At 65.1% G+C, this 25,746-nt stretch overlaps 1 protein-coding gene across 2 annotated transcripts in view; it reads right to left on the bottom strand.

Moving 5' to 3' along the window:
- Window positions 1-25,372, bottom strand: part of BAIAP2 (BAR/IMD domain containing adaptor protein 2) — a 64,776-nt gene extending 39,404 nt beyond the window's left edge. For both annotated transcript variants that reach the window (XM_058284860.2, XM_058284861.2), the window contains exons 1-3: window positions 25,173-25,372; window positions 11,692-11,767; window positions 9,581-9,667 (exon numbers count right to left, since the gene is read on the bottom strand). In XM_058284860.2, the coding sequence (XP_058140843.1) occupies window positions 9,581-9,667; window positions 11,692-11,767; window positions 25,173-25,226 (217 nt within the window). In that variant the 5' untranslated portion in view covers window positions 25,227-25,372. The remainder of the gene's footprint in view (window positions 1-9,580; window positions 9,668-11,691; window positions 11,768-25,172) is intronic.
- Window positions 25,373-25,746: the final 374 nt, after the last annotated feature.

Genomic DNA, 25,746 nt, shown 5'->3' with positions numbered 1-25,746 from the left:
TCTCCCTGACCAGCCCCCGAGGCAGGCTGGAATATTCCAAAAATACGCACTGCTGAGTGTTGTGCTCCCGGCCATCCGACTAATGGCACCTCAGATGCTCGGGAAAAGGTAGAGGCACATCTTGTGGCCCCCCGAGTGCCCCCTGGCTGCAGCCACAGGTGAGCGACCAGACCCCCGGTCCCTGGCAAGCTCCCCACTCCCTGCCTTCCCCAGCCCAGGGGCCGTGGGCCGCCGCGGGAAGCCAGGAGGCGCAGAGCCGTGTCGAGGCAGGCACGGCACGTCCTCCCTCGTGATTCCGTCCCGCCTCCTGGACACGGGGAAGGCGTGCGCCCTAGCGTGTCAGACCCCACTGGACGTCCCCATCGCCCCAGCTGCTGGGCAGCCTAAACGCCGAAAACTGCGAGGAGGACGAGCAGAGCGCCCCCTCGGAAAACTTGCCCCGAAGCCTCCCTGGGTCACAGAGCCGCGAAAGCAGGATTCTGTGTTAATCCTGCGCGCTGGAGTGCGTCGGCGACAGGTCTCCGCAGAGAAGACACTCTGGGTTAAGAGATGGAATTCAGCCAGCAAACAGACGATAAGTGCACGGGGGCCGCGGGAGCCCAGCAGGCAGCCCCTGCCCCGACCGAGCAAGAGAGGGCGTCCCCTCCTCGAGGTCTGGAGGCGGCCAAGCCTGGGGTCACCCCCCGGCGGTGGCCCGTGCCCCAGACAAGCTGCAGTGCAGAGGGGCCGAGGAGCCCAAGGGGAGGCAGCCGCTCGCTCACTGCCAAACGGAAAACGGACAAAAGGAACAAAGGGGCAGCCCGACTGCTCCTTGAAAGCACAGCTACTCCGGGGCTGTCCCCTCCGCGGGGGCTGCGACTCTTTCAAAGGCAGCAAGAATCAAAGGCCGCTCGCGCGGGGAAGCCTCCCTCCGCTCCGGAGCTGGGCCGGGAGGGCAGCCTCTCTCTTCCCAGGCTGGAGCAGGCTCCTCTGGGGCCCGGCTCGGGTGCTGTGCCTCCGCGGCCACGGGCAGGCTGAGCAAGCCCCTGAGAACAGCACAGAGGGGCCCCAGGAGGCCGCCGACCCCGGGAGAAAGAAAAGGGGCGAGGAGGAACGGGGAGCAGCCGGGGCCAGGCAGGCCGTCGGGGTGGGAGGCAGGCGAGGCCGGCTTTGCAGGGCAGGCAGGTGAAGGCGCTGAGAGGCCACCTCGGGTCAAGTCCCAGCAGCGCCCCTTCTAGGAGGCCGTTAATCCGAGCGCCATGCCCCGCCCCCTGGCCACTGACCTGGGCTGACCCTGGGCCTCGGCCGGGCCACTCCTGGAGGGCTCCGGTTGTCTCTGTGATATCAGGGACGTAGGTGACGTTTCTCCCCTCCCCACCCTGGGTAGGAGGGACTTGCCGAAGAGGGAGTGACCAGAAACCAAACAGCTCTCCAGGGCTGAGAACGAGGAGGTGGAAATCGAGATCCACATCGAAGGGACAGACTAGAAAGAGATGGTCAACGACAGGGAAGGTGACAGCACAGTAAGGTTGAGGTTAGCAAGAGGGACAACGCCACCACGTGCACCTAAGCCTGAGTGCTTAGTAACAGCCTCCAAAACCGTCAAGCAAAAACTACACAGAGAAACTGGCGAGTCCACCATCCCAGGAACGCAAGGCGCTGCTTTGACTTACTAAAAAGAAGACAAGGGCAGCGGACTTGGCCCAATGGATAGGGCGTCCCCCTACCACATGGGAGGTCAGCGGTTCAAACCCCGGGCCGACCCGTATGGAGCTGGCCCACGCACAGTGCTGATGCATGCAAGGAGTGCCCTGCAGGGTGTCCCCTGCATAGGGGAGCCCCACGTGCAAGGAGCGCGCCCCGTAAGGAGAGCCACCCAGCGCGAAAGAAAGTGCAGCCTGCCCTGGAATGGCGCTGCCCACACCGAGAGCTGATGCAGCAAGATGATGCAACAAAAAGAAACACAGATTCCCGTGCCGCTGATAAGGATAGAAGCGGACACAGAAGAACACACAGCAAATGGTCACAGAGAGCAGACAACTGGGGGGGTGGAAGGGGAGAGAAATAAACAAAAAATAAATCTTTAAACAAAGTTATTGATGATTTGAATACAATTAGAGCCCCATGTTGAATAACCAGGGAATATACTTTCTTTTCAAATATACACTGACATCGACAACACAGGCCACATACCAAATGGTAACGCCCAATAACGAATGTCCAAGCCTCAGGACTGATCAGGAACCAGGAAGGAAACAAAGGAGCACAAGTGGGAACAAGCCCCCACCTGGAGAGCCCACCTGCCTTTGGGAAGGGGAGTTCACGGGAATCATGACCCACAGACCAAAGACCTGAGGCACAAGGAGGAAACTCCTGAGCAAGTGCCTCAACACTGAAACCCCAGTGACGCTTGTTCTAGGGAGACAACAGTCAAGTGCGACCCCGAGCCCCAAACCCCACAGTGCTCCAGCCAAGAGCACCCAAAGGAAACTCCCAGGCAAGGCACCCCTTCCACCCGGCCTTAGGGTGGGGAATGGTGAGCAGCGCCGTCGCACCAGTACCTCCGCTTCCTCAGCAGGCAGCTGCGGGACACGAGCACTGGGGCCACCCACCTCCGGGGAACCCACCCACTGGCTCCTCAGAACCCCCACCCCGAGCCAGAATGCCTCCAGTAGTGTCGGGGTGCCACAGCCCCCCCAAGGGCCATCAAGAAGCAGGTCGGCCAGAGCAGCTGCCGCTTCTCGAAGGGGGCCCTGCCAGCCCTGGGGTCACGCTGGGTCTGGGGTTCAGTCTGCCCCGGGAGGACCGGGGGTCCTCGGAGGTGGTCTCCATCCCAGGAGCCGGGCAGGAGGGAAGGAGAAGGGCAGTGGGGCTTTCCCAAAAGCCAGGCTGCCACCTTGGTGGCTCCTCGGAAAGTGGCAGCAGAATTACAAGGGACCCGAATTCCACTCCTGGGCGTACGCCCCAAAGAAGTGGGAGCAGCGACTCAAACGGACACTGCACCGGTGTCCACAGCAGCATGGGCACAAGTTCACAATCAACGGGCCCCCCCAGGGCACTGTCATGCAGCCCTAAAAAGGGTTGAAGCTATGACACCCCCCCACGACCCGGAGGAGCCTGACAACACGGTGGGTGCAACAAGCAGGCACAGAGGACGGGCGGCGCCAATGTCTCCCCGTGAAACGTCCAGAACCAGCAGGTCCCTAGACAGCGGGGAGGGACGGCGGGCTGGGGGGGCCGAGGTCCCATGTGGGGTGAGGAAATGTTTGGGTGATGGGTGGCGGGGATGGGAGCACAACACTGGGAAGGCAAGAAATGCCATGGAACCGTGCACTTAAAAATGGGTAAAATGGAAAATTTTGTTGGAATACATGCTACCGTGACAAAATTCTTATTTTTTATTATTTATTTGGCTTATTTTTAAATAAAAATTTAAAAACCCCATTTCCCACGCCAGCCCAAGCGCCGGGCTCCCTGCCCTCGGCGAGGGCGGAAGGCCAAAGACGGAGAGCTGGCGGCCACCTGCCCAGAGCCCCTGAGCCCGGCCGGGCAGCGCGGGGGCGTCACCCACGGCGGCGTTCGTGCAGCGCCACAGAACCGCGCATGGATTGGAGGCCTGGCCCCCCCGGGCAGCGCGCGCAGCGCAGGAAATCACCCCGGGACGGCCCAGCGCTCCAGAGGCGCGAGAGAAGCCCTGCGCACCTGCGTGGAAGGGAATATTCCAGGCACGAAAACACGCGCTCCACGGCGCAGGCGCGCCTGAGCGCAGCACGGAGGAGTCACGCGCACGCTTCCTGCGCTCTGCGCTGACCCGCGCGGGCACGTGCCCGAATCCCGGCCAGGCTGCTCGTTGACCGCGCTGCACCCCCGGCCCCCAGAGGCGGCCTCCTCACGCTTCGGCTGGTCGCCTCGGTCGCCCGCCTCGGCGCCGTGCGCCCTGTGCCCCCTCGCCGCACCCGCCGCCCGCCCGGGGGCCGCGCTCCGCTGGGGGCTTCCTCTGGGGGAAAGCTCGGAACACCGAGAGGCGCCAGGAGGGGACAGAGCAAAGCCACGACAGAGAAATCCGCGTCAGCCCGGAGCTGGAGACCAAGGGGCCGTCGGACTCGAGTGCCTCCCCTCCAGGCCCGAAAGCGGGGGCCAGCGGTCGGGGTGCCTGGGCAGGACACCACACAGGCTCGGGGCTCCGGAGACCCCTCTGCCGTCCACCCCCTCAGGAACCTTTCGGGAAGACGCCCCCCCAAATGAGGCAGCGAAGCAGGAACAGGAAGGGGCAAAGACTTCAGAGGTCAGGGAGGGACAGCCCAGGCCGCGGCTGGGCGGGGGCAGGGGCGCCAGGGCCCCAAGTGACGGGAGGGGGAGCCCCAGAAGGCGAGGCTGGCTGGCGTGGCTGGCGGCAGCGTCCGGAGATTCTGGCGGAGGGTCTGAGAGCAGGACGTGGAGGATGGAGCGGAAAGAACCGACTTCCCCAGAGCATCTGCTCACTCCGGGGAACGCAAAGGTGCACGGAGAAAAGCAGCCACACAAACCCCACAAACTACAGTCAGGAGGAGATCGGCAAATTGGACAGGGTTAAAGTCAAACCCTTCTGCTCTTCCAACAACACAGCTACAGGCAAACAAACCAGACTGGGAGAAAACATTTACCAAAAATACCTCCAACAAAGGGCTGTCAAGAATATATAAAGAATTCTTCCAACTCAGTTATGTAAGACAAACAACCCAACAAAAAGAGGGCAGACTCTCCAGAGTCTGCACGAGGCAGGTGAGCGCTGAAGAGCTCCCGTCCTGCGTTAGGGCAGAGCCCCAGGCTGGACGCTGCGCTGTCCCTCACAGATGAGAGGAACGCAAGGGAACGCGGTGCCACGGCGTGCACGGCCCTCGAGACGACTGTGCCGAACGACAGGAGCCGACCAAAGAAGAGCCTACGTGAGCGACTCATTTGCACGGCTCCAGGGAAGGCCGGTGCCAGGTCACAGGGCTGGGGCACAGGTCAGTGTCACAGGCCACAAGCAGGAGGGGCCGCACAGGCGCCCAGGGAACTTCGGGGGCGGCAGTTTCGTGGGTCTGTCAGAATTCGTCACATTGCACACTTTAAACACGTGCCATTGACTGTACTTCGATTGTGCCTCAATAAAGTTATAAATTAACCCTAACGCAGGAGCGGTGTGGCTCAAGTGGTTGAGCGCCTGCTTCCCACATGGGTGGTCCTGGGTTTGGTCTCTAGGGCCTCCTAAAGACAAAACAAATAACAAGCAAAACAAAGGAAAAAAAGTAACTCAGGGGTGCCTATGTGGCTAGCAGTTGAGCTCTGGTCTCCCGCATATGAGTCCTGTTCAATCCCCAGCCCGGGTACCTCAAAAAAATGAATAACCGGGATCGGATATGGCTCAAGCAGTTGGGCACTCACCTCCCACGGGGAGGGGGGGTGTCCCAGGTTCAGTTCCCGGTGCCTCCAAAAGAAGACGAGCAAACAGAACAGACGGGCTGAGGAAGCTGTCTTGGGGGAGGGGAAGTGTACTAAAAACAAAACAAAACCCACAAAATCCCCTATGCACCAAACATCTGTGGAAAGGATTCATTTGGTCACAAAATAAACACCGTATAATGACTTAAAACGTGACAATTACATTGAGCAGGAATGTATAAAAAAGCTGAATCCGAATCTGCGCTAGGAATTCGTTAGATAATGTCTAAAACTTAAAAGCGAAACATTATAAACCTGCTCCACTGACATCTGGAAGCCAGCGCTAGGAAAACCAGCGGATGGAGCGAGGTGTCCGCTTTGGCGACGCGGGCTGGGGCACGGCGAGGAGGGGGCCGGGCACCGACCGCTGCTTCCACAGACACGCCACTCCCTGCCCTTTGACCCAAGCCCACCTGCCCAAGAGAAACGACGTCGGCGCGCACAGCCACGTGGCCCTCAGCTCCCCGCAGGCCGCGAGGACAGCCATGCACGACGGACAGACTTGGTCCAGCCACACGGAGCCTGCCCGGCCCGGAGGACAAAGCCCTGTCCCTGCCACACCACGGGGACCTCAAGGGCATCGCACCGAGTGGAAGAAGCCAGGGGACGACGAGGCGGGTCCATTCACAGGCACCGCCTGGATCAGGGAGCTCCGCAGAGGCAGGAGACGCAGGGGGCTGCGGGGGCTGTGGGGGCCGGGCGGCGGGGAGAGGCAGCGGTGGGCATGGGGCCTCCTTCAGGCGACAAACGTGCTCTAAAGCCGGGGTGACGGCACCACAACTCTGACTATATAAAACCCGCTGAAAGACTTGCAGCTCCTGCCCTCTGTTCGTTGGACCTCCCAGGTCAGCCAACAGGGAGGTGAGGACGGGCACCCACCACACCAGGGAGCCGAGAGCGCCTACAACCGCAAGCAGGAGAATCGCATCCATCAGCCACGTGGGCTCTAACCCCTCTTGATCTAGAGGTGGAGGGGACGTCACCCTCCCAGGGTCCTCAGGATGGAGGAATAAATGTGGACTAGAGTGGACTGACTGGCATTCTACTATAGAACTACTGTGACTCTAGCAATGGAAGAAACTGCATCACTGATGTGGAGACAGTGGCCACAGTGTTGCTGAGGGCAGGGAGAGGGAAGAAGAGGTGTGATGTGGGGGCATCTTCAGGACTTTGTGTTGTCTTAAATGATACTGCAGGGACGGATGCAGGACATTATATATCCTGCCATGGCCCACTGAATGGACTGGGGGAGAGTGTAAACCACAAGGTAAACCACTATCCACGCGGTGCAGCAGTGCTCCAAAATGTGTTCGCCAAATGCAATGAAGGTGTCACGACGATGAAAGAGACTGTCGATATGGGAGGAGTGGGGTGAGGGGGGTGGGGGGTACATGGGAACGTCTAACATTTTTTGAATGTAACAGTTAAATAAATAGACCATGGGGGGAGCCCACTCAAGTGTGCCATCCAGATGTGCACATTTCATGGCATGTGACTTACAGCCCAGCGAAGCTGTTCAGAGAAAAATCACCTCCCAGACAGGGCAGGCACCCTTCCCGTCACCACGCGGCGGCACGCGCAGGGCCCCAGGCACGCCCGGGAGAGCTCATGGAGCCCCACGTGGCCAGAGACCCCGTAACCAAAGCAGGAGCCTGCGGGCATCTGGTTGGGGTGCAGGGACGTTCCCCGCCCCGGCACCCATGCCCCTTCCCCATGCCGACTCCCAGGCAGCCTCTACCAGCTCTGCTCATGGGAGGTTCTGGAATCTTCCTGCCTAGCACACCCATCTCCCCACACCCCAAAATGCTAGCAGCCCCTTGCACAGACACAGAGGTATGCCCGGGCACACATGGGTCCTGGCAGCTCGCCTCAAGGGGCCGGGAGGCCTGCTGGAAGGGGCCTTCCCCAGATGCTGCCCAGAATGGAGGCGGCTGGGGGTCCCGGGTGGGGGCGGGTGGCCCCTGCCCCCGGGGCCCCTCGCTGACTGCGGTGGAGCTGTGGCCGCATCTGCCTCAACTGTTGTCTGTTCTCTGTGTCCATTTGCTGTGTCTTCTTCTTTGTCCGCTTCTGTTGTTGTCAGTGGCACGGGAATCTGCGTCTTTTTTTGTTGCGTCATCTTGTTGTGTCAGCTCTCTGTGTGTGCAGCGCCATTCCTGGGCAGGCTGCACTTTCTTTCGCGCTGGGCAGCTCTCCTTACGGGGTGCACTCCTTGCGTGTGGGGCTCCCCTACGTGGGGGACACCCCTGCGTGGCAGGGCACTCCTTGTGTGCATCAGCACTGCGCATGGGCCAGGTGCACACGGGTCAGGAGGCCCGGGGTTTGAACCGCGGACCTCCCATGTAGTAGACGGACGCCCTAACCACTGGGCCAAGTCTGCTTCCCTCAACTGTGTTCCTAAAGTGACCCCGTCCCCGCGGCGTGCATCCATTGCCAGGGGGCCGCCTGGCGAGCAGGACCTCAGAACGTGGACCTATTCCTCCGCGGGTGGTTTAAATCCTCCGGCACCAGGGCCCTGCTTGAGCGGAGACGAGCGCCCCGGGCAGGAGAAAGGCCTCAGGAGCAGAGGGGGGTCCCGGAGGCTGGGGGCTGGGGGATGCGTGGGGCAGAGGCCCCAAGGGGATGGGGGCAGCACAAGGACGAGCCTGGAGGAGAGGCGAGAGCAAGCAGGTGGCGCCGAGCCTGGAGCTGCGGCTGGAGAGGCAGCAGCCCCCGAAGGCACGGCATGGATGCTGCCACGCCTTGGTCCCCCTCCACGATGAAGCGTGGGCGACCTCTAGCAAACGCCCACGCCCTCCCGGCTCCCAGGCAGGCCCCCTGCAGCTGGCCCTCCCGTGGCCCCCAGCCCCTCAACAAGCGGGAGGGTCTCCCTGCAGTCAGGGGAGGGGCGAGCGCGGCCGCCTTCCAGCCAGCTGCGCCCGTGATGCGGGAGGGCGAGGGGCCTCCCCCGAGCCCACCCCCAGCCTCGAGCCTCACGTCTCCTCCCGTGGCCCCTGCAGTTTCCACGCGTATCTACGGTTCTACGGGAGCCAGACGCCACGGACGCCCACCGGGCCCTGGTCAGCCACAGCCACTCACACGCTCGGGGCCCCTGGACTCCAAAAAGGGATTGGAGAGGCTGCTGCAAAGCCCCGCAGCCCAGGAGTTTCTGGCGATGTCATGGAAAGCACAAAAGGGATGAGGGGGAAAGCGGGCGGGGCTGCGCGTCACACTCAATCCCGGTCACTGAAACCTGCCCGTGGCACCCAGCCCAGGGCGGGTCTGCCAAGAGCGCAGCCCCCAGCTTCCCACCCAACGGCGTGCCCGATCACCGCCACGCTGCGCTCTCGTGTGCCGAGACACGTGGCCGCCTCTGCATGGGGGCCACGGGCGACGCCCACGTCATAGCTCCATGGCCGTAGGGAGCCGCTCCTTTGTGACCCACGTGGAAAGTGGAAAAAATCAAAGTGGCTTCGTGCCCAGCTTTGGTTTTCCCGTTGGGTAAAGGCCAGTCTCCACACCACGGCCCATCCTGCGAATCGTGATCCGAGCCTCCAGACAGTCCCCGTGGCCACGGCACCCTGCTGGGCATCCCTGGACCTGCCGTGCCCTCAGCAGGAGAGACCCCACCTCGGTCTGCACTTGCCCCCCGCCCCACGAGGATACGGAAACGTCGACTGGATCTGACACCGCCGCATGCCGCGCGCCGGGTGCTCACGACTCCCCGGAGTCGCTACCTGTCCCCCTTGATCTCAACAGCAAAATAAGCTCACTGTGGAGAAATTCCAAAAAGAAGAGGAAACACAGAGAAAGTAAAAGCCCACCGCGGGGGCCACCTAACACTCCCGCAGGTGCGTCTCCGTTTATGGGGAGAGGTATGAGTGCCGCGCAGTGAGCCCGTCCTGTGGGCAGCACGTCCTTCCTCGCCCCTTTTTATACCATAAATGTTCCCCACAGAAACAAACACTTGTGTGACACGTGACCATCAACGACCGGAAGAGCCGCCACCCGAGCCTAACAGACGCGTCAGGCGCCTTCCCGGGGGACCCTGCCGCACCCCCCGGTCTTCCAGGGTCAAGCCTGATCTGGACGGCCAGGCCACCTCCCACGCACGTCTGGGGAGCCGAGGAGCCTCCGACTGCGCCGTGGGGTCCCGACTTACCCAGCTCCTTGGAGCCCTGGCTCTCGCTGGCCAGCTCGCCCATCTTCACCAGGGCGTCGAAGTAGCCTTTCGCAGCGTACGTCACACCTGAGGGAGAGCGAGAGGCACCGGTTACGCCCTGTGCACGAAGCCGGCGCGCAGGCCCAGGGCGCGTCGGGGCGTCGCGCCCCGCGGCTCCCAGGGCAGCTCTGGCTCAATTCCTGGCTCCGACTGGACTTTCTTGTTGCCGTTCTCGTCTCAGCGTGATCACGAGGGCTCCTTCCACTTCTAAGAACACAGCGTACAGCTCCGGTCGGAACTGTTCAAACAAACCGAGGGCGCCAGCCCCGGCACGCGTTTGCGGCAGGGGGCGGGGGGCGGGCGCTGAGCGTCTCCTTCGCGAGACAGAGCTGGCGCCCGGGCGAGCGAACCGCCCAGCGGGTGGGGAGGGGGGGCCCTTCACCCACTGAGGACACGCAGTCCCCGGGCCGGCCCCGAGCGAGGGCGCGCGCTGTTTCCCGGCCTCGGAGCAAGATTCCAGCGCAGAGTAGGTCACCCTGGCAAAGTAGGTTGACGCTGCGGCCGGCGGCGGAGGCAACTTCTGATCAAAGGAGAGGCGGGTGGGGGGCTCTGCCGGGGGAGCCCTGCACCGCCTCACGCAGCTGCTCACCCCGAGGCCTCGGGCTTCCTCCTCTGGGGGCGGGGGTCCCGGCTGAGCCCTCCCGCGGGTGGCGAGCCACCGCCCGGCCTTCAGGGGACGGAGGAGGGACGAGAGCCGGGCTGCGGGGAGCGGGCATCAGCGGTGTGAGCGAGCCCTCCCGCCTGCTTCCTAGGGAACCCAGGCAGGCGCCGCCCCCGGGCGCTCGGTCAAGGTTTATTTAGTTTTCAATCACGCGCACAGAACTTGTTCTAGAGCCCAGGTCTGGGCTGGGCGGCCCCAGGGACTGAGGGGCTCCTACTGCCAGACAAGTGGGCTGCTTAGATACGGGCAGGACACCGAGACCCGGCCGAAGCTCGTGCTGGGGCCCGCCGCAGCGCACAGAGGCGACGGCGAGCGGGACGGCCAGGCCCTACCCACGGGACGGTGGGAGAAAAACTCAAAACAGGAAGACGAGGGAAGCCTCCCAGCTCTCCACACCCAGGCCCCAGCAGCGGCCGAGGGAACCCAGCGGGCGGCGGAAGGCCTGGAAGGAAACGCGCCTCAGCGCCCAGGAGCTGGGGCGGGCCCTCCGAGAGAGAGGCTGGAGCGCCTGCCCCCCCGGCATTCGCTGGAGCACCACCCCTGCGAGGAGGAGGCACCCTGGAGTCTGGTGCACCAGCGTCCGACACACAGATGGTCGGAAGAAAAGAAACCACCGTCGGTCGGAAACGTGCAAGACCAGCGCCGGTGTCCACGGTGGGACCAGCTGGCACTGCAGGTCCCAGCCTCTGGGGCTCAACCACCCTGGAACAACAGAGTCCATTTTATGACTTTTGCATGCACGATGCCCCAGGAAAATTAGATCCAGCCAGGAAAGGATGAAATACAGGCCCTGACGAAGGACCTGGAGCGCGAGCCGGTCTCTAACAAGCCCCGAGGCCGCGGCCAGCCTCCTGCTTCCGCTTGATTTCTTAAGCGGGCCATCTCATCCCGGTTTACCGAAACCTCAGTGCGATCGGGGTCCCTATCGTCACGGCCCACGAGGAGCTGCCTGGCCGGAGCGGGATGACGAGACACAAGGCGCCCCGAGGCAGCCGAGCTGGCCCTGAGGGGCTCGGGGCTCCCGGGGAGGGCAGGTCCCCCGCGAAGTGCCTCTCGGGGCTCCAGGGCCTCACGGCCCCCTGGGTCAGAGCTGGGCGTAGGGGGGCGGCCTGGACCTCAGGGATGCAGGTCCGGAGGGCATCATGGCAGTCCCCAGGCGCCACGGGACGCCCTCGGAGGATGCTGGCCCGGGCAGGCGTGGAACCCCCCTCGGCCCCGCACAGAGGCCCGTGCCGCCACTGGGTGCCTCTGCCGGGTGCTGCTCCTGGAGCCGAAGGCCTCCTTCCGTTTGGAATCGGCCGCACCGCTGTGCCGACGACCCTGCCGGCGAGGCAGGAGCCGTGTGCAGCACTGAGAAGCCACGCCCCCGCACGACCCGCGCGCTGCGCACCTGCCAGGGCCTTCTCGTAGTTCTTCCCCATGGCGATGAAGTTGCGGAGACTCGGGTTGAACTGCTCCATGATGGTCTGGAAGGAAGCGGAGAGGAGAGAGGCGTTACCACCACCGCCGGGCCCCACGGCGCCCGCATGCCCCGCACGGAAGAGAGAACCCAGTGGAGCCGTGTCTCGTGTCTCCCGGCGGCAGGGCCGCGAGCGCTGCAGCCGGCCCCTCGGGGAACGCCGATGGGCGAATCACGCGCCTGGGCCTCGGCGTCGGCCCCGCGGTGGGGCGCTAAGCGGTGGCTGCGTGGACCGTAGATGAAACGGGCGAACCTGGCAGGGCACGCAGGGGGCACCAGGGCACATCCCGAGCGCAGAAGAGCCGCCACCCCGCAGGCCCCACCGGCCAGAGGCAACGGCCAGGCGGCCCCCCCCAATAACCCGGACACGTCAACTCCCAAACGTGGATGCCGACCAAGGGGACGGCAGGCCGGTTTGCAAACGCCACGTGATGAACCGTCCCCCGGGCTCCTGATCCCTGTGCCCAGATGGACGGGGCCTGGACGCGGCTGTCGGCAGCTCTCAGACTAGGGAAATTGGATTTCCACCGCGCAGGCCAAACAAACGTTTTAATTACAAGGCATGAAAGCAGGCGCGCACCAAACGACGGTCAAACGAGAACTCCAGCAGCGCGCCACGGCGACAGAGCGCCTTGAGCCAGAGGGACGCGGGGAAGGCAGCTGGAAAACCCATCCCCGGCACGTCCCAGGGCCTCAGGGGCTCCAGAGGACGCGGATCTGATCTCTCCAGGGACAAGCCAGGAACCCAGCATGGAGGAGGGACGGCTGCTGCCGCCGCAGCCCGGAGAGCCCGGGCGCCTCCCCTCCCAGCCCCTGCGGCCCCTCCTGCCCTGGGCCCTGCCCTCGGCTTGGGGGACCCACAGGCAGGTGAGAAGGGCTGTCGAAGGGGCCAGAAGCCCATCTCGCTCACGCTCCTCCGCCGGCCCTGGGGGTGAGGTCCCCGGCGCAGGTCCGGCGAGGAGCCGCCACCTACGTGCATTTGGGGCCCGGGCTCTCCAAACCCGCCCACCTTCCAGAACACTCAGCTCAAAACCCACGCCAGCCGCTCCCCCCCGACCGCAAACCCGGGGCAGTCAAACCTCCCAGGTGTGTCCACGTGGGCAGGCTGTGTCCCGGGGCACCGGCTGTGGCCAGCCCAGTGCCAGGGCCGTACAGGGGGCAGCAGGGACCGAACCAGACCAAGCCCCAACCTCGTGCCATCTGCTGAGGACACACCCCATGTTACGAGCAACGGTGACAGATGCCGTGGGGAACAAGAAAGCAGGAGGGGGCTTGTGGCAGTTTGAGATTATTTATGAAACCCAAAATTACGTTTGTAAACGGATCTGTTCCTCCGGGTGACACGCTTTGAGCGCATTAGATTCAGCTGACTGAATTACCTGCTTTGGAAGTGGATGTGGCTTAAGCAGCTGAGCACCCGCCTCCCACACGGGAGGTCCTGGATTTGGATCCAGGTGCCTCCCAAAGACAAAAACAGACATGAGCACAAACGATGCACACAAACAATGCGCTCAGACAACCAGCAAATAGACAAGGGAGCCATCGGGGGCGGGGTAGATTAGGGCTTTGATTCAACCTCGTCAGAAGGGTGCGACTCCGGCTGAGTGCCCGCCCCCTTGGTGGGCTGATATAAATGGACACTTACTCAAGAAGACACGGGAAGAGAGAGAGCTCCACAGACGCCAGAGGAGAGAACTTTGCCACATGCCAGGAAGGAGAAGGCTCCGACAGCTGTAGCCCGGGGACAGCTGAGCCATTCGCCTGATAGTTTGTAGCTGAAGAGAACAGAGCAGCTAAGCAGGCCCGGGGAGAAACAAGCCCTACACCAGGAACTGATGGAGGAAGCCCGAGAGGGCAGGCAGAGACCACCCACCACCTTGCTCCAACACAGGGCAACTGAGCAGTGAAAAGGCAGCCTGGAGGTGGGCTCTTCACGGCCCTGTAACTGTTAGCTTTCACCCCAAATAAACACGCTTTATGAAAGCCAACAGAGTTCTGGTACTTTGCATCGGCACCTCTTTGGCTGACTAAAAGAGAGTTTGGTAGCAGGAGAGTGCGGTACAGTCTGATGCAGTTACCAAAAATTCTAAAACTTTCATAAATGTGTAAAGGGTATTTTGGGGAGGAATTTTGAGATGCATGATGGAAAAGGCCTCGACTGTTTTGAAGAGACTCTTGATAGGAATATGGAGCCTGAAGTTATTTCTGATGAGGTCTTAGAAGGAAATGATGAAACCAGTGTTGGAAACTGAAGGAAAAGTGATCTAAGTTACAGAGAACTTTGCAAGATTGACTCCCGACGTTATATGGAAGAAAAGAATTTGAAAACTACGAGCTTGGACCTTTGGCCAAGATTTCCAAACTATATGTGGAAAATGCAGCCTGACTTCTTGCAGCTTTCAGTAAAATGCTAGATGAAAGAGATAAGCTGAGAACTGAATTGTTGGGCACAAAGAAACCAGAAACTGATTCCAGAAATTCCAAGCCTCTGGATACCTAGCCCCCAGACGACAGTGCCCCATTTGAGGAATTAACTGAACTTGCAACTGGTAAGTCAGGACTGAAAATTCAGTTATCTAGAAAAGCCTTACGGGAAGTCTCACTGCCTGATGGCCTGGAGCCCTGCTTCCTGCCTGCTAAACCAACAGACAATTCGCAAGATCTGTATGAACAAAACCACTGTCAGCCCAAACTAAAAGGGACATGGAGGGGTGTGGCAGTTTGAGATTATTTATGAATTCCAGAAACAGAGCTTGTGTTTGTACACTGGTCTGTTCCTCTGGGTGCGATACTCTTTAATTGCGTTAGCTTCTGCTGAGATGTCTTTGATTAAATTATGTTAAGACTGGGGCTTTGATTCCAGCAGGGTGTAAGTCAGTTTAAGTCCCTGCCCCTTGGTGGGCTCTGTAATTGGACACCCGCTCAAGAACACACACCGGAGGGGACACAGACGTGACGAGAGAAGCTCCAGACACCAGAGGAGAGAGTTTTGTCGGCTTGGAACCCGTGGCCCGCTGGCTTACAGCCGCCCTCGGAGCAGCTGAGCCCGAAGGAGGCAAGCCCTCGGCCAGCCTTCAGCTGAGACCAGAAGCTGGGCCCACGGAGCCTCAGGGGGCAGAGGAAGGCTAAACCCTTGCGGAGACCAGCACCCTTTTTTGGTGAGAAAGTCTCTCTTGTGGTAGCTTGAGCTGGACTCCTGAGGGCCTTGTAAATGTAAGCGCTCACCCCAGATACCTTTACAAAAGGCAACAGAGTTTCTGGCACTTTGCACCCGCGCCCCTGTGGCTGACCAGTACAGGGGTACAGCGCTCCACGGAGGCCGGGGAAGGGGCCTCTGCAGAGACCCGACGTTAGGGGAGAAGCACGTGGTCACGGCGCGTGAAGCACCAGGCAGGAGAGCAGGCGCCAAGGCCAAGAGGCCAGGGCGGCCTGGAAGCTCGGAGGACCCAGAGTGGGGGCAGCAGGGGCAGGAGGGGGCGGCAGTAAGAACGGGGAGGCCGCGGGAGCGGAGGCTGGAGCCGCGCAGCCTTCCTCCACACGGGGCGGGAGGCCGCCGGGGGTCCGGGAAGGGTGCGCGGTCCTGCGCCAGGGCCTACTTCGGCTTTGGGGTGCTCGGGTCGGAACGGGAATGGGGAGGGGCTGGATTCCAGCGTGTCCTGAGGTGGAGGCACCGGGATGAACGGACAACGGGACGTGGCGTAAGGGCGCCGGAGCGTCGACGGAAACCTCTGGTGGGGGAAGGGCACGCCGCGGCCGAGCAGGAGCCCGAGGTATGCCAAGGCGGAGGAGCCTCAGGCACCGCCCAGCTGCGCAAGGCCGACCCGGCGGCCGGGGAGGCCCGAGCCCCGGCCTGCAAGCCACCGGCGTGGGGGACACAGAGGCCACCAGGCCGCCGGGCAGCGCTGCGGCGCCCTCCAGCGCCCGTCGAGGCCCCCGCAGTAGTGAGGTCAGTTTTCGGGAAGCGACAGGCTCGTCTGCCTGCTTGTTGGTTGAGTCAGGAGAGGGGCAGGGCGCTGCCCTCCAGAGGGCACGGGGCGGGGGGCGCAGAGGGACAGGGAGAAGTGTGTGCAGGCACAGCGCGTGCACGTGTGTGGGCGCACGCGTGCGCCGAGGGGCAGAAGGGTCTGTCTTCCCGAGGTCATAGGCACCAGGTCTGGGGGTGCCGCCCCAGGGGGGACCCCGCACTCCGAAGGCCCCGCCCCCTGCACAGGAGCGCACCCGGGTGGCCCCGCCTGAGCCCCCGCGGCACGCAGCCACTCCCCCGCAGCAGGCCCGCCCCGCAGGCCGCAGGCCACGCCACCCCAGGTTTCGCTTCCTTCCAGCTGCCCCTCCGTCCCGGCCCAGGAACATGGGCGGGCAGGCGGGCGCTGAGTTGCGGCTGGGAGTGGCCTCACCCTCGGGCAGTGCTGCCCGGTGTCCGGCGCCACACAAACGCCAGCCCAGGCGCTGCCTGCCGCTGTCCCTGGCCCCTCCCGGTCACTCAGCCTCCGGGACCTCAGCACAGGCAGGAAGGGGTCTCTCAGGGCCTCCGAGCCCATCGTGCCTCAGGTTCCCCAGGCCGCACCCTGGCCCGGGGGGAAACCAAGGCCCACACCCATCCCAGGCCCCCTCCCCTGCTGGCATCCCCAGGAGGGCCCACGGGGGCAAACGATGGCCAGACAGACAGACAGCCTCCCTCAGAGGCTGCTCGCCAGCAGGCCCGGCCACTTCCGCTTGTTCCAGCCACCCGGACTCCCACCCGCCAGCACCCGCAGAGCCCACAGACCCCGTCCTGCCTGCAGAGGGGGCCCGCCTTTCACTACCGACACCAAGGGGTGTGGGAGAAGGGGATGAAGGCTGGAGACCGCAAGCTCTATGCGGGCAGCAGCTCCGAGCCGGGCGAGCGCCCAGGACAGCCATTCTAACACCCGCATGGGGGCCAGGAGGCTCTGGGGCGCCCCAGAGCACCCGGAGAGCTTCCAGGCTGCACTGCCAGCACGGGCAGTCCACGCCGTGGCGGCGGCAGCGCTCCCGCCCAGTGCGGCGCCCGGGTCAGACTCCCGGGGGATCGCCATCTGCCCAGATCTTGCTGCCGCCCCCCGGGTGCCATACCACACACGGGCAGCGACTCCCGTATCGGGCACGACACACCACCCGCAGGCCAGGGGGTGCTGGGGGCCTGCCGGGGGCTCTCGGACCCCCACGGCGGGTACACCCTGCCAAAGGACTGGGTAAGGAAGCAGAGGCCCTGCTCCAACCCGTTCACCAGCTCAGGCAGGGCCGGGGCCAGGCTCCCAGCCTCCTGCCACGCTGGCTGTGCCCCCTCCAGCTGCCCCGAGCCCTGGCAGCCCGGAGCGGGGCACGTGGCTGAACCGAGGCGGCCCCTGTCCGCGTGCAGGGACACCACCGAGCCTCGGAGGCTGCCTGCCTGGCGAGCGCCCACCTGGGCGCTGTCATTGGGCTGGGCTGGCAGGTCGGCCACCTCGGCTCGCTCCAGGCACAGGTCGGTCCAGCCGGCACGGGTCAAGGGGCTGGGCAGTCCCTGCACCCTCCCCAACTAGGGGAGCAAGGGAAGCACCTGGGCAGGAAGGAAGCCCGCCAGGGCCCGGGCCCGCTGCCCACCCGCTCGTTCCGTGGCCCCACTCCAGCACCTCCCAGCCAGCGCTGACACAAGCAGAAAGCAGAGTTCCTCTGCTGACATGGGGAAGTGACCCCCCGCTGTGCACACCGAGTGGGGAAGTGCAGGGTGGGCGTGTCGGCGCCTGTGTGCACACTTGAGCACACGTGTGTGCAGCCGGCCATGCTGCGTGTTGTATGCACCTGCGGGACACAGGCAGGACGGGTGAGGGAGTCGCAGGCACGTGCCACACCGCGCCCCTGAGGCTCGCCGACCCGCTCAACGGACAGGCAGGGCGAGGCCGCGTGCGCGCAGAGTGGGAGCCAGGCGTGAGCGATTCCGCCAGCACGGTGTGCCCACGACAGGTCAGCCACGGGCAGCACGTCCACAACAGGTCAGCCCGTGGGCTGCGCGTCCACGACAGGTCAGCCCGTGGGCCCAGAGGCAGCTGGAGGTCTGGGCAGCTGAGCGCGCCTAGGGGATGGCGCAGAGTTTCCGCTTGGGATGGTGGAAAAGTTGTGGTGATGGCACGTGACGTGGCAAATGCAGTTAATGCCACCAAACCGTACACATAAAAATGGCTAAAACGGGCAACCTCGTGTTCTGTGCGCTTTACCACAATTTAAAAAAGGAAGGAAAGGCTGCCGGCTGGTTTCCGGCAGGGCCCAGATTCCAGGCTTGGCCCCCGACGGTCGCGCACCCCAGCTCGGCCCCCTCTCCACGTGGACCCTGAGGTGTTGTCTGCCAAGGCCGTCGGCAGCGCGAGGTGCCACACCAGGAAGCCGGCAGCTGCTTGGGGAGCTCCCCGAGTCCGGGAGGGCCCGACACCTCCCCCGGGGCAGCTGCGCCCACCAGGTCTGCTCGGCTCCGCGGGGGCTGGACACACGCGTCCGACGAGGCTGCGGCCGGGTCCGGCCCAGGCCCATCGCCCGTCCTGCTCAGAGGAACACTGCCCAGACCCGCCGGCATGCAAGACCCGAGCCCGGGCACGGTCCCCGCCCGGCGCACAGGGAGACGGGGCTGGACGGGAGGGCCCTTCCTCCTGCCCTGCGTCACGCCGAACCGGAACCCGCGGTCCCAGCCTGCTGTTCCTATAACGAAATCACCGTGCGCTTCCACAGCCAGAGTCGTCAGCAGCAAGGGACTGCCGCTTGGCTGAGAGCGGAGAGGGGGCCGTCGCCGGAACAATCCGCCTGACAGCAGAGAGCTCCTCGGACGGCCCACCCGCACGGCCCAGCCCGGGTGCACCCCTGCTTGCGTCTAGCGTGGGGAGACCAGTCGTTAGCTCACGTGCGGCATCCTCTTAAAACAAAGCTGACTCCTGCTTGACCTACCGGAATGTTCCGCGGTCACTGGCCCACCTATTCCCAAAAAAAACCCCATGGCCTGAGTCCCAGCGGGCTGGCCGCCCCGTGGGAAGGGAGACCCCCCTGCCAGCAAGCAAGTGGGGACCCAGCTGTGGACAGGTCAAGGCAGGTGCCACTAACAGGACACAGGGGGTCCCCGGGCACCCCGGAAGCTGCAGGCAGCAGCCACAGAGCCTGGGCCAGGGCCCCTGCTATGTGTTCTCAGGGAGCTCCTGCCCCAAGAGCTGGTCACCATGGCCAGGAAGCTACGCTGCCTGTGGCCAGGAAATAGTCCACGGTCCTCTCCAATCGTTCCGGAGAAAACAGGCACAGACACATAAAAAACGCACCCTACCCACAGGACCCCTCAAAGGAGAGCCCGCGGCAGTGGGTGCCAGAAGCGAGTGCTCAGCGCCTGGTGCAGACCCACTCTGGAGCGGAGAGGGGCGCCCGTGGAAGGGGGCCGGAGGCTGGGCACGGGCCGGAGGCCGCCAGCCTCCAGGGGACTCCAGGTCATTGGCAGGACGCCCGGCCCCGGCTCCCGAAGGCACTACACAGCACAACCATCTACCCGGCAGGGCCTCAGCGGGGGGCCTCAGACCGGGCTCCAGTCCCCGGCTCAAGGGATGCCCCGGGCTGCCACCAGCCAAGGCCGCCAGGCTCTGGGTTCCCCGCCAGGCCGGCCCGTGTCCCTCCCAGGGCGGGCAGGAGGGACCGAGGAGGAAGCCAGGGCCTCTGCCCCACCCCGTGTGAAGGAGACGTGCCTGGCACAGCCCTCCTGCAGGAGCTGAGACCCCGGCTCCAGGGGGGTGGGCCTGGGTCCTTCTCGGGGGCTCTCAGGTGACAGGCGGCCAGGGCAGAGGGCCCGGGTCACTCTCACTGCAGGCAGGAGCATCCGTCCCCCCCACCCCACCCCGTCAAGGGCCACGCTGGGAGGCAGGGGAGCAAGTGGGACACAGGGCCCCCAGACCCCACCGAGCTGCACAAGGACGGCGCTCACCAGGACGGGGTACTGGCCCAAAGATGGGATGCTGACCCAGAGATGGGTGTTGGCCCAGAGATGGGGTGCTGGTCCAGAATGGGGTGCTGACCCAGGTCGGGGTGCTGGCCTCTAGGACATGGTGCTGGCCCTAGGTTGGGGTGCTGGCCCCAGACAGGGTGCTGATCCCCAGAAAGGGTGCTGGCCTCCAGAACAGGGTGCTGGCCTTCGGGACGGGGTGCTGGCCCGGGTCGGGGTGCTGGCCCTCCACCACCGCCCCACCTCCCTCCCCACGTTACTCGCCGCTTCGAGGGCCCGTTTTCTTGCAGCGTGAGCACCTATGGAGTCCCGGAGCTTTCCTGAGCCCCTGCTGTCGCCGGCCACGGCACACGGGCACCCCACCGGCTGGGGCACCCCACTGGCCGGGCCACTGCCCAGCCTCCGGCCTGACGTGCAGGGCACGAGGCACTCGGCCCACCTGCGGAAGGAATCCCACCCGCGCCCAGATCCTCCTGCCGACGCCTCCGGGCAGACCAAGGAAGCGCCAGCAACAGACGGGGCGGGAATCCGGGAGACGTCCTCGGGGACCCCAACGGCTCACGGCGAGCCCCCCACCCCCAGCTCAGAGGACTCGGGGGTGGGTGCCCGGCGAACAGCCAGATGCCCTGGCTCAGCGGAGTCCGACGCTGAAGGGGAGGCAGTTTTAGGAACACCGCGCCGAGTTACGTCACGTGCGTCTGACACTCGCTCGTGGGGAACCGGCCCTGTGGCTCTGCAGGACGCGCTCCCAGCACGAGGAGGACACAGCGCGCTAGCTGGGGCTGGACCCCTCCTGGCTCCTAACACCTGACGGGTTCTACAGCCTGGGGTGCAGCACAGCCGAGGGAGAGCGCCGGGGCCACGTCCCACAGTGGAGGTGCCCCGGCGTGTCCGTGGGTGCTGGCCCCAGCGTCGGGGCTCTGCTCAGGTCCCCGCCTGCCCACCCCGCCCACAGCCACCCCTACACGTGCCCTGGGGCTTCGTGGTTGACCCTGGCATGGGCACCACCCCCCAGGACCCCCGGACACGCAGGACAGACCGCTGCCCAGCTGCCCCCTTGGCCGGCCCGGGTCAGCCATGCCCTCCCCCGCCCGTGGCCAGAGACGGCCATCAGCAGGTGCAAGAGGGGGCGGCACTCCCGCCGCGAGCCCAGAACCAGGCGCGGAACGCACCCAGATACGGTGTGAACGGGACCCACGGCGCAAAGCAGGTCCTGGAGGGTCCCGGGTGGATGGGCAGACCTTCCGTTCAGCAAGTCTTTGGAAACCCGGGCCGCCTCCCCGGGGGGACGCAGCTGTCCCCGCCGCCCCTCCCGAGTCCTCTCGCAGCTGTGGGAGAGCGAGGCCGGCAGTGAATCAGAGCCGGGGCGAGGGTGGGGTGGGGGTGGGGTATGATGCGTGGAAGGTGCTGGCTCGCCCGTGCTGTCACTACTACGGGGCGTGGGCAGCCGGCCGCAGTGGCGATACCTGGAGGCGGCCAGGCCCACGGACACGCGAGGACCCACGGGACCCCAGGGGTGAGGCGGCCGCGCCGGAAAGCCATGTGGGGAAGCCGTGCGAGGAGGGTCCTAGCACCGCGGGCCTGGGGCCCAGGAGGGTGGAAACCAGGGGCAGCGGCAGCTGCGGGCACCCCCGACCAGGCCCGCGGACGTGGCATCTGTACCTGACCGCCCACGGCCTGTGGCCCACCTGAGCTGGGCCCTCACAGCATGCAGGGCACAAGGCCCTGGCCCCCCGCCAGCCCCGGGCTTGGGCAAAGGGGGCAGCGCCCCAGGCTCCCTCAAGGCAACTGTCCCCAGCACCCGGCAAGGACCACCCAGGCCTGGGAACAGGTCTCAGCCCCCGGAGGCTCCCATCTACGGCGTGGTGTGGGGGGCAGGAACGCTTAGTCCCTGCCAGTGGGCCGTGGCGTGGGCGGCCGCTGCGCAGGACCACGTGGCAGTTGCCAGGGCAGGTGGGTATGATCCGCCACTGCCGGGTGTGCACCCAGAGCTGAGGGCAGCGACACGAGCAGACAGCTGCACACGGTTACCCACGATTGCCAGACCTTGCAAACAGCACAGTCCGTTGCTGATGAATGGATAAACAAAACTGTGGTGTATTCACACGACGGAATGTTATGAAACGAAGCCACGAAGCACGTGACAGCATGGATGAACCTGGAGAATGTTATGTCGAGTGATGCACGCCAGACACAGAAGAACAAACGCTGCACGGCCGTGTTACTATGAACCAAATACGTCGTGTGACACGTTGAAAAATGCAGAAATTTATAACCACCCAATACGTTTACCTGAGAAATGTATGTCTTTACTCAACTATATATTTTTTTCCAATTTTTAATTGTTTATACTTTTAAACATTAAATATACGATACGAAGCTAAAAAACAAAAAAAGCAAGGCGCCCTCCCACCACCTTGCCTCTAACGGTGGCCCCTTGGGCCACGCATGCCGCGCCTGTGCCAAGCCCAGGCAGACCCCCACCCTGGGTAAAGCACACCTGCTGGGGTCACGGCCCCATGAGCCTGCTCCCCTCATCTCCTGCACACTGGCACACGGCGTGCCCTCCGAGCCGATGCCACTGGGCTGTGGCCAGCTCCCTGCAGCAGGGCCAGATCCTGACCACCAGGGAGACGCCCTCCACTAAAAGGCCTGGGGAGGGGGCCACAGGCAGAGCCCCATGAGGCACAGCCGACCCACGCTCTTGATGGTCAAAGAGCACCCTAAGGTGCCCCGACGTGGCTCCAAAGCACACACGCAGGTGGGCCTCTTGGCGAGGCAGGCGCCCGCGCCATCTGCTCCCCCAGCAGGCTCCCTGTGACCAGGGAAATGCCTATCAGACTGGCAGCACCCCACTCCAGGTCTGCAGGCAGGATGCCCCGAGCTGTCGCCCATGGTGACGGCACGCTGATGGCGCGCCCGCCAGCCTGCGAGAGGGAAAGGGCGTGGGGGCTCCGGCTTCCCGCTGCTCCCTGAAACACCCACCCCGAGAGGTGGGGGGTGCTGGTGGGAGGGGGGCTGGGAAGGCCAGTCGGCGGAGGGGGGGGCTTCTCCCTGCCCCACCCAGAACCCGCCAGCACACGCTGTGCTTGGGGCCCCCACTGCTCAGGGCCCAGGGCCTCGAGTCCACGGGAGCCACCCTGTGGCTTCATTCGGATGTCTCTGGGCTCAGGACAAGCACCAGCACCGGTCCTAGAGAAGGTGCTGGAACACCATCAGGTACAGGCTCAAACAAGACACGGCGAGTGGGAGGAAGCGAGGTTAGCTTCTCTAGAAGCTTCAGCACCCAGAGGCACTCGGGAAGGCCCTCCCAAGGGCGCTGCCCTTCAAACGGCGCCCCACCTCCACCCTATGCTAAGAGCTGCTCCCCCAAGGGCACACCCGGCCACCGGGGAGCGGCTGGTGTCCCCAGAGGCCAGGGCTGCCCAGGCTCCAGTTCTTGGGGCTCTGGGCTCTGCCCCCTTGCAGGGGGTGTCCCTAGAGAGCTTCCGCCCCTGCCCCCGGAGGGTGACTTTGCAGAGAACACAGGGACGCCGCTGGCTGCTCGTCTCCCGTGAGCTTCCCCCAGGAACCCGGCCACAGGCAGGGGAGGTCGGAGGCCCACAGCCTGGACCGGCCCGACCTGCCCGGCTCTGGCCACCTCCTGACCGTGCCCCTGCCGGGCCAGCACCAAAGCTGCCCGACCTGTCCTGGCACCACAGTGACAGAAGACAGAAGGGGCCGTGCTGGACCCAAGAGGCTTGGCCGTCAGGCCCACCCAGGGGGAGAGGGGCAGCCTGCCCAGCCCCCGGCCATGTCAATGGCCTGTCACTGGGTCAGCAGGCCTCCAGGTGGGCAGCCTGCAGACACCTGCAGTGCTGGAAAATTCCACCAGCGCACTTCCACACCTTCCCACGGGAAGCCCACTCACCCACTGGCACCCAGGACGCAAAACAGACAGCATGTTTTTCCCGGGGCCACCTCCCCCCCCCAATCCTGCATGCACAGGAGCTGAGAGGGCGCGAGCACGCCGGCCCGTCCTGCCCAGCAGCTTCTGCCGAGGCCTCTGGGTAGGACACGGCCCCATCTGGGCGAACCTGCTGAGCCGCAGCTGCGGCTCACAAGCGTCTTTGTAAGGACTCCCCAGGGCAGCGCCACCCCAGGGACCCTCGTTTCTCCACCCCAGTTCGTGTCTAGTGGGTTCAGGGCAGAAGCCAGGAAACCAGGAGGCAGGCTCTTCTAGCCAGCACGGAAAAACTGAAAACCGAGCAAATAGTAATGAGACTAATTAATAAGACCTTAATGAGCCTTCCTCCCCGGGCAGCTCTGTCCCCGGAGGGACCCGGCAGGCCGGCAGGGCCACGCCCAGAAGCCCCGAGGGGGATTTCTCCCAGCCACCCGGGACCCTGACCCGGGGACTCTGACCCCTTCCTAGAGGAATCAGCTCCAACTGGCCCCGAGACAGTCCTCGCCAAGTGACCCGGCGAAGCTGCAACTTTGAAGCTTTGTCGAGGCTGAGTTCCAGGACAGCCTGTCCCCCTGGACTCGGGTGAAGTGAGAGGGACCTGAGCGACGCGAGGGTGTCACAGGCCGCTGGCTCGGCAGGCACAGCCGGGCGCTTGACGCGACTGGAAACTGTTGCTCCTGCGGGCGCGGCCCCTCCACTCGGGCCTCGGGCCAGCGGCTCTGCCCACCGCCCCCTTGCGGGCCCTGTTTTGTAATAAGCCCCCTTGGTCAGGGGCAGGCGGGGAACACGGGGCAGGGACTTTTCCCAAGGGGGAAAACGCCTGCCAGGTACTGCGGGGGCCTGCGCCTGCGGGCGGGGTTCTGGGGGCAGGGTGATGCCCACCAGCGACCCCGGGGAGAGGCCGCGGGGCAGGAGGGGGGCGCGCTGCGGCTCTCAGCCTGTCGTTTCACAGACGAAGGATGCGAATCCGACTCTTAACACGTCTCGGGAGCGAAGGCAGGCGCGTCAGCCTCCCACACGGAGCCTCTCCCCCACCGTTACATAAGACGCGGGATTATCCGGCCCCCCCCGCCAGCCGCGGCGCCCCCTCCCGCCCGGGCCCCCCCAGCCGCCGTGCGCCCCTCGTGGAGGGGAAAGGCTGCTGGGGAAAAGTACCCACGCGGGCGCCACGCACCCGGGACAGCCACCGCGGTGCCCGGCGCCGGGGCGCAGGGCGGCCGGGCCCCCGCACCCCGCAAGCCCCCTCTTCCCCGGGCTCCCGGCTCTGCTCCGGGACGCGCGGCGCGGACAGACCCCGGGGCTCCCCGGGCCCGCACCCGGGCTCCGTCCCCGGCCGGGGCGGCGCGTGGAGGGGCGCGCGGGGGCGGCGGAGAGCCTCCGGGGCCGTGGCGGGGCCCGCGCGCCCCCCTGGCGCAGGGAGGCCGGCGGGACTCGGGGCGGGCGCGGCCACCTGTGACCCCGCGCGGGGCCCCGGACCCCCGGCGGGCGGGCGGCGGCGCGGCTCACCTTGTAGACGTTCTCCGTGAGCCGGTGCATCTCCTCCGAGCGGGACAGCGACATGGTGCTGGGTCCCGGCGGCACCACAGACCGGAGCGGGGGCGCGAGCGGCGGCGGCGGGGACACGGCGGAGGCGGACAGGCGCGCGGAGCCGGACACGGAGCGGGCGCCCCGCGCGCGCCCTCTTATAGCCGCCGCCGGCCCCGCCCCGCCGCAGGCCCCGCCCCGCCGCAGGCCCCGCCCCCGCCGCGCCGCGCCGCGATCGGCGCCCCCGCCCGCCCGCCCCCGGCGGGCCCCGCTGCTGCTAGGCAACCGCCCGGCCCCGCCCCCGCGCCGGCCTTCCCATTGGCGCGTTCCGGAGCGGGGGGCAGGGGGCGGGCGCGGGGGCGGGGCCTGGAGACCTGCTCAGGGCAGCGATTGGCCGGGAGCGGCATCGATCTCGGGGGGAGGAGCGGGGGCGGGGCGTGGGCCGGGGCCCTGGGAACAGCCCGAGGGGGGCCCGGGCGACAGCCGGGCTGGGGGCGGGAGGGAGGGGGCGGGCGGAGCAGGAAGAGGGGAGCGGCAGGCGGGGGCGGGGCGCGGG

Source organism: Dasypus novemcinctus, chromosome 21 (assembly GCF_030445035.2).
Source record: "Dasypus novemcinctus isolate mDasNov1 chromosome 21, mDasNov1.1.hap2, whole genome shotgun sequence".
Lineage (NCBI taxonomy): Eukaryota > Metazoa > Chordata > Mammalia > Cingulata > Dasypodidae > Dasypus > Dasypus novemcinctus.
This window is presented reverse-complemented; position numbering and strand designations above follow the sequence as displayed.